General features: G+C 62.6%; 1 protein-coding gene across 1 annotated transcript; it reads left to right on the top strand.

Moving 5' to 3' along the window:
- Positions 1-2,939: 2,939 nt before the first annotated feature.
- Positions 2,940-4,863, top strand: HSPB1 (heat shock protein family B (small) member 1). The gene is made up of 3 exons (XM_009560237.2): positions 2,940-3,410; positions 4,159-4,222; positions 4,558-4,863. The coding sequence occupies exons 1-3, from the start codon at positions 3,065-3,067 to the stop codon at positions 4,703-4,705; spliced, it is 558 nt and encodes a 185-aa protein (XP_009558532.1). The 5' UTR covers positions 2,940-3,064; the 3' UTR covers positions 4,706-4,863.
- The last annotated feature ends 2,671 nt before the right edge of the window (positions 4,864-7,534 follow it).

Raw genomic sequence — 7,534 nt, 5'->3', positions numbered from 1 at the left:
GGGTCCCCCCAGGAGCCCCCTGTGCTTTTTGGGGTTGATTTGAGTTTTTTTAGCACACGTGTATCCTTGTGAAGGGGCTGCTGCGGCCCCGGCTCGGCTGAGGGCGCGGTGCCAGGCGGAGGGGAGCCCCAGCTTTCCCCTGGCAGAGGAGTCTCTGTGTCCCCACGGTCTCCCAGGGGACGGGGGCACCGCCAACTGTTTTGGGGACCCTCCCGGACCCAAGCACACGCCGAGCCATGGATGAACAAAACCCAGCAACACCCCACAAACCTTTTCCCAAGCGGGGAGGTGTAGGGTGATGGGCACCCCTGTGGATTAATGCTGCTCATCCCAGCTCCGGCGCCGGCCCTGGCACACATCCATCCCACCCAGTTTTGGGGGAACCGAGCTGTCACCCCCAGGAAGGAGGGAGCTGCGAGACTGAGGGCTGGGCTGAGTATTCTCTACCCCAGGGTCTGCCATCCTCTGTCCTTGGCAAGTTGTCCCCACCTTTGGGCTTGCAGCCCCTGCGCTGGGGCCAAGCAGCAGCTTTTTAACCTTGATCACGGAACGAGAGGTGGGAGGATCTGCGGCTCCGCCGGCAGCCCCACTTCTGCAGGACTTTGCTGATTTTCCAAAACCAACTCCCCCGGGCACCGAGGACGCCCTGCAGGGCTGTTGGCGTTTAATCCCCGCGGGCTCCGCGCTTTCCGGCCGGCTGGAGCAGGACCATGGGGCTGAGCCTCCAGCGTGGGATTAACCCGCTGCCCCGCGCCAAAAGCCAGGCTTTGGCAGTCCCGCTCGGCGCTGGTTATCAGCCAACTGGGATCGGAGGATCCTTTGGACTCCAGGTCGGCTGGTGATGCGACAGCCTTGTTAGCGGGCGACCTCATGACCCGGAGGTCCCAGGAGGGCAGAGGCGTGAGCAGACAAGGTCGTCTCCCAAACCCAACCATCGAGGAGCCAGGCTGAGGGTTCCCCAGCCCTTGGGGATCCCAGTCTCCCCCTGCTCCGCCGACAGAGCCACCGGTCGCTGCTGGCAAGCGGGGCCGTTAGCGATGTGGTGAACAGGTAAGGAGGGGACGTGCTGGCTCCATGGCTCCACTTGTCCCCACGTGCCAGCCCTGGGCAGGGCGGCAGCTGTGGACATGTCCGTGGCAGGAGGAGACAAAGGGTCCCAGACCCCCAAGCCTGGGGAGGAGAAGGGCACAAGTACTCCTGAATCCCTACGAACCCCTGAGCAAAGCGCTCTGAAAACCACCCCAGCCCTCCAGCCATTGTCGGGGCAGCCCCTGCGCCCCCTCGCCCTCGGGGAAGCTCGGGCAGCGGGAGCACCGACACCCTGCTGGAGGGGATAAAGGGGTCCCCTGAGAGCAGCCCAACTCAAGCCACCAGCGAGGGGCTGTTTTGCCAGTGCAGCTCCCGAAAGCCTGAGACCCGGCTGCAGCGCCGGCACGGACAAGCCAGCACATCAGGGAAAATGTCCAGTCTTCCTCTTTTACAGCCTCTGTCTCCTGCCGCGGAGGGAGCCAACTGGAACAAATACTCTGTAGAAATACTTCAGTATTTTCCTCTCGCGCGTGCGCTCTCTCTTTTTCTGGGTTGTGAGTACAGCTGTAGAGTCAGTGAGCTGGTTCAATTATAATAAAATATACAGTATATATTGTAAATGACTCTGCTGGGCACAGAGCTGTTTCTTCGCAGCAGGGTTGACCTCCCTCTGCGCAGGCTTGGTCTTGTCCAGCTCTTGTAGACCCATCACCCATCCTCCTCTTCCCCTGCCCTCTGTTTCCAGCCCCACCCTTCTCTCTCCTCTTCTCTCCTCCTCGGTGTATCGGCCCCTGGCTGCGTGCTGGGCACCGCTCCTGTGATTCCCCAGAGCATCCTGCTGCAGGCTGCGGGAAACCCTCCATGGAGGCCCCGCTGCTGGGGAAGGGGGGGCATCCTTCCTCACTCCCTGCAGCCCTCCTGGCTCCCTGCATCCTTCTCTGCATCCCTCCCATTTGCCTGCAACGCCCCCATCCCTCCCATCTTTCCCAGCATCCTTCCTTCCATCCCTCCCTTCATTCTTCCCTGCATCCCTACCTGCATCCCTCCCTGCATCATTTTCAGCATCCTTCCCTGCATCCCTCCCAGCCCTCCCTGCATCCTTCCCTGCATCCCCCTCTGCATCCCTCCCATCCCTGCCTGCATCCATCCATCTTTCCCCTTCCCTTGCACCTCTCCTTGCCTCTCCTCCCTCGCTGCACACCTCCATTTCCCACATCCATCCCCTCACCTCTGCAGTCCCTGCAGCTCCTCAGCCCCCCCAATTCCCTGGATGCTCTGTCGCCTTCAGCCCTTTCCCCCGTGTGGTTCCAGAGACAGCGCTGGGCTCTGCCCCACACCAGGGGGGCTGGCAGGGGCTGGGGGGTGCTGGCACCCACTGCTGGGCTCACCGGGCTGGGAAAACAGCTCTTCCCTGCAATCGGGAGCCCGGGATTCGGCCCCAGATAGGGACCTTTTCCTGAGTGTCACTGGAGACACAGGTTTGGGCGTGAGGGCAAAGGGAAGGGGCCACGCGACCCCAGAGGGTTCTCTCAGCCCCTACTGGACTCCATGATTCCCACCAGGTCCTGCGAGCTCCCACCAGCCCTTACTGGTCCCACTGGGCCCCCATCAGCCCCACGTGATGCCGAGCGCGGGGTCTCCAGAAGGTTCTGGCCGGTGGGTGACGCAGCGGCTCCCGCACTGACTCATCCTCCCTTGCGAGGCTCTGGCCCAACCCCAGCCCCTCTCCGCGCATCCCTGGGATGGTTTTACGGGAAGCGATGCGGCTGGGAGCAGCTCCAAGGGCCATCCATCACCCTCAACGAGCCAAACCTCCTGCAGCGCTGGGAGACAGCCCTGGCAGGGGGGGCCCAGGGCGCTGCCAGCCCCGTCCCCGCGCCGCTGCGCAGCCGCCACAGCCCCAGCAAAAGTTTCTCGTCCCTTCCCCGGGCCCTGCCGTGATTTCCATTAATAGCCAGCTGAGCTGCCCAGCTAAAAATAACCACCGGGCCCCTTCATAAGCGCCGCCGGCCGCCCCGCAGCAGCTCCGCGCACCATGGCCGAGCGCCGCGTCCCCTTCACCTTCCTGCGCAGCCCCAGCTGGGACCCCTTCCGCGACTGGTACCATGGCAGCCGCCTCTTCGACCAGTCCTTCGGGATGCCCCACATCCCAGAGGATTGGTACAAGTGGCCCAGCGGTAGCGCTTGGCCGGGATATTTCCGCCTCCTCCCTCGGGAAAGTGCACTGATGCCGTACGGGCAGGCGCTGAGCCGCCAGCTCAGCAGCGGCATCTCCGAGATCCGCCAGACCGCCGACAGCTGGAAGGTCACCTTGGACGTCAACCACTTTGCACCCGAAGAGCTAGTGGTCAAAACCAAGGACAACATCGTGGAGATAACGGGTGGGTGCTGCGGAGGGGGCTGTGGGGACCCCCCCCAGTGTCTGGCTGGGGTGGCCATCCCGGCGCTTGCCGGGTGGGAAAAGGGTGGAAAGGTAAAACAGAGCAGAATAAGTGATGGGAAACAAAGGAAGGAAAGGCAGAAGAAGGAGATGGAGGAGAGGAGAGGGAAAGGGAAGGGAAAAATCAAGGCGAGAGGAAGGTCTAGCAGTGGGAGCGCAGTTTTGGGGTACATTCATGTTACAGATGTTACAGATATACAGATATACAGGGGTGCAGATATACCCCCCCCAGACTCATATATTGACCCCTTGCTGCTGGTCCAGTTGGGATGCAGGGAGGGACCCTCCAGCTGCAAACAACCGAAGGGTCTTGGGGGGTCATGAGCCCCATGTCTCCCCCCAGCCCCGTGTCCCCCTGCAGCACCCTTGCAGCTCAGCCTGGGCGGCTGTGACGAAGCCCAGGCGCCACAGCTCGGAGCCAGCCCCAGCGAGGTCCCGGACGGTGGGATTCGGGTGCAGCCCCAGGGCAGGGTGCTGGGGAGCCGGAATGGAGGGTGGTGGGGGCAGCGGGTGTGTCCCGCAGCCACCGTCAGCTCCTGGCATCGCACTTTGTTCCCTTTGAATATGGGGGGTGCTCTCAGAGGGCCCCTGGGTCCCCCCAGTTCCTCCAGGCTGATTTAAGGCAAAGAAAAACCAGGACAGGCAGGATCAGCCCCTCCCAACTATCCCTGGGTTTCTTTTCGTTCCAGGCAAACACGAGGAGAAGCAGGATGAGCACGGCTTCATCTCCAGGTGCTTCACCCGAAAATACACGTGAGTACCAGGGAGGGGTGGAGATGGGATCCTGGCAGCACCTCCAGTGTCTTTGGGGACCTTTGCCCACACAGCTATCCCCTCCAGTGCCCACTGGCCAAACTGGGGATGCCACTGGCCAAACTGGAGATGCGAATCACCTGGACTGGGAGTGGGGGGAGGCGGCAATTTCATAGAATCATAGCCTTATAAAATCACTAGGTTGGAAAAGACCTTTGAGATCATTGAGTCCAAGCGTACCCATCGGGGCTGAGCCTCTCTCTGCGGCCACAGCCATGCACCCGCTGGGGCGCAGCGATGGGTGCCGCAGCCCTGACCCCCTTCTCCCCACGCAGCCTCCCTCCCGGCGTTGAAGCCACGGCCGTGCGCTCCTCACTCTCTCCGGATGGGATGCTGACGGTGGAGGCACCTCTGCCCAAGCCGGCCATCCAGTCCGCCGAGATCACCATCCCCGTCACCGTCGAGAGCCAAGCCAAGAAGTAGGCGGCAGTGAGGAGGAGGAGAAGCCACCGTCGCCCCTCATCCTGCACCCTACCCGCTCACAGACCCTTTTTATTGTTTATTTTGTACTCGCCCACTCACCGAGTGCCTTCAATAAATGAACCGGCAGAAACAGCCAGAATAAAGAGTGGTGAAAGAAACTTGTCGCCATGCGCTGTGTCTGTGCCCTGGGAGCCGTGGCACCGGTGCCACTGTGCTGGGTGGAAACTGCACCATGAGCACCGGCTCTCTGCTCCGGCAGGGCTGGACCAGGACACTGGGATAGAGATGCGAGGGCCAGCGTGGCCAGTGGGACGGCCACCGAGCCCTGCTCAACAGCCTGGGGTGAGCAACCCAGGGCTCAGCATCCTGGGTTTAATATCCCAAGTCTTCACACCTTGAGTCTCCTTATCCTGGATATCTCACATCCTTGGTCTCCTACATCTCAGCTCTCCACATCCCACCCTCCAGCATCCCATGTCTTGACAGCCCAGCTCTCCAGAATCTCTGGTCTGCACATGCCGGATCTCCATATCATGGCTCTTCAACAACCTCAACATCCGGGTTTTCCACATCCCAGGTTTCTTACATCCCAGAAATTATGTGTCTCAACATCCCAGGTCTCCAATGTGTCTGACAGCCCAGGGCTCTGACATGCCTAGTCTCCAGAATTCCGGGTTCCCCACATCCCAGGCTTCTCGGATCCCAGCTCTCACCACCCCTGCCCCCCACAACTCTGGCTCTCAGCACCCTGGCTCGGAACACTTTGGGTCTTGGCACCAACCTGGGTCTCTGTGTCCCTGGCAAACAAGCACACACCAGGATCACAGGGAGCCAAGGGCAAATGAGAGCTCCATGGCCAGGAATCACCCCCGTCCCACAGCGGAGCCCCCTCAGCCCTCCGTTCCCTTCAACCGCTCGCGCTGGCTCGGGGCTCAGCTCAGGAGCTGGAGGTGATGGGCAGTTGTGGTCCCAGTGCTGCTCGGCCCCAGTTGGCCCCTCGCCCCCCTGTGCCCCCTACATGGTGAGCCCGCGGCTGCGATGTTCCCACTCCGGCAAATCCCACTAATCCCCCCCTGAGTCATCCCAGAGGCAGACGGTGACCGGGCAGGAATCCCACGCCGCGAGCTGGGGGCTCCACGTGCCCCCCAGCCCCTGGTGCCATGGGTCAGGCAGGACTCGGGTGCCAGCGTGGGGCTGGGATCGACGTCGCTGCTGGGGTCACGCGTGTGCCCCCCGCTTGTGTGCGGCATTTTGGGGATGGGTGGCCATGGCAACCAGAGCGATGGAGATGGTTGCCATGGCGAGCGCAGCGCTGGCAGCCCAGGGGAGGTGTAAATGCCACCCCCTGCCCTGCGGCACATGGAGCGGGGTGCGAGGGATTCAGCCACTCTCCTGTCCGCAGGGGCATCACCCACCAGGCTCAGCATCGGGGGGTGCAAAGTGCCTGCACCCCCTGCCTGAGCTCCTCTGCCAGCGCCCGTGCTGCCCCACATGGCATCGCCCCACGCCAGGGAGGGGCTGATCCTGCCTGTCCTGGTTTTCTTTGCCTTAAATCAGCCTGGAAGAACTGGGGGGATCCAGGGATCCTCTGGGAGCACCCCCCAAATTCAGGGTCAGCAAAGTGCGATGCCAGGAGCTGACGGTTGCTGAGGGACCCACCCGTTGCCCCCACCGCCCTAATTCTGGCTCCCCAGCACCCTGCCCTGGGGCTGCACCCGAATCCCACCGGCTGCGACCTGCTCCGTGTGGACGCCCTCACTGGGCACCCTTGACACCCCATCCCGGGGCTAAATCCTGCCCTGAGAGCCGTAGGAGGGCTCTGCCTGCTAGCTCGGGCTCTTTCGCTCTGCCTTGGCCCCCCCAGTGCCTCTCGGGGGTCACTGACCTGCAGGCGCTGCTCCAAGTGGGGAAACCGAGGCCCCACCAGCGAGGGGCAGAGGGGGTCCGGTTGGGGGGGATTCAGGGCTACTCCTGGCTCCAGAAGGTGCTGGGACAGGCTCAGCAGGGCAGGATTGGGTCCTGCTTCCACAGCCGGACTCGTCAGCCCCAGCACGGCTCCAAGGGAGGAACCCCTCAAGGGACCCCCAGCCCTCTCCCCTCTGCTCTCGCCCCCAAACCCACCCCAGGCTCAGCAGGGAGGCAGCAGTGCCCACCGGGTCCTGGGGGGCTCTGTCCCACACCTTGGGGGTCCCCAGCAGCTGCGAGAGTCAGAGCCGAGGTGCGTTCTCAGCTCCTGCTTCCAAGGCAGGGAAGTATTTTTACAGTGTGAGTCACCGCACAAGGCTGGAGTGGAAAAACCATCCGGGAGGGAGGGAAGCAGGCAGGGAGGCAACCCCATCCCCCTAAATCCCACGGGAACACCCATGGACCATCCCCACGGCTCCCAGGTCACCTTCGCCCCGGGAAGGCTGGGAGCCTGGTGAACCATGAACCCGGAAGGATGGAGAGCAGCATCTCCTCAGCTTGGAGAAGAGGAGGCTCCGGAAAGACGTTAAGGCAGCCTGAAAGGGGCTCCTGGAAAAGCTGGGGAGAGGATCATCCTGGAGGTGTTCACCCCATTCCTGGAGGTGTTCAAGGCCAGGCTGGATGGGGCTTGGAGCCCCTGATCCAGTGGAAGGTGTCCCTGCCCATGGTGGAACTGGATGGGCTGTGAGGTCTATTCCCACCCAACCCATCCCATGATCACAGATCTCAGCTTCCCTCTGCACTGGTGGCAGGGAGGTGACCCCACAGAGCAGAAACCCATCTGGTTGCTCCCATCCCCGTCTCCCCTGTCCCCCGGAGGCCCTCGGAACCCCACACAGGCGATAAGAAGTGAGCAGCGCTGAC

The sequence above is a fragment of the Cuculus canorus genome, chromosome 20, assembly GCF_017976375.1.
Source record: "Cuculus canorus isolate bCucCan1 chromosome 20, bCucCan1.pri, whole genome shotgun sequence".
NCBI classification, from domain to species: Eukaryota; Metazoa; Chordata; class Aves; order Cuculiformes; family Cuculidae; genus Cuculus; species Cuculus canorus.
The sequence above is the reverse complement of the archived record's forward strand: the minus strand, read 5'-3'. Positions and strand labels throughout refer to the sequence as shown.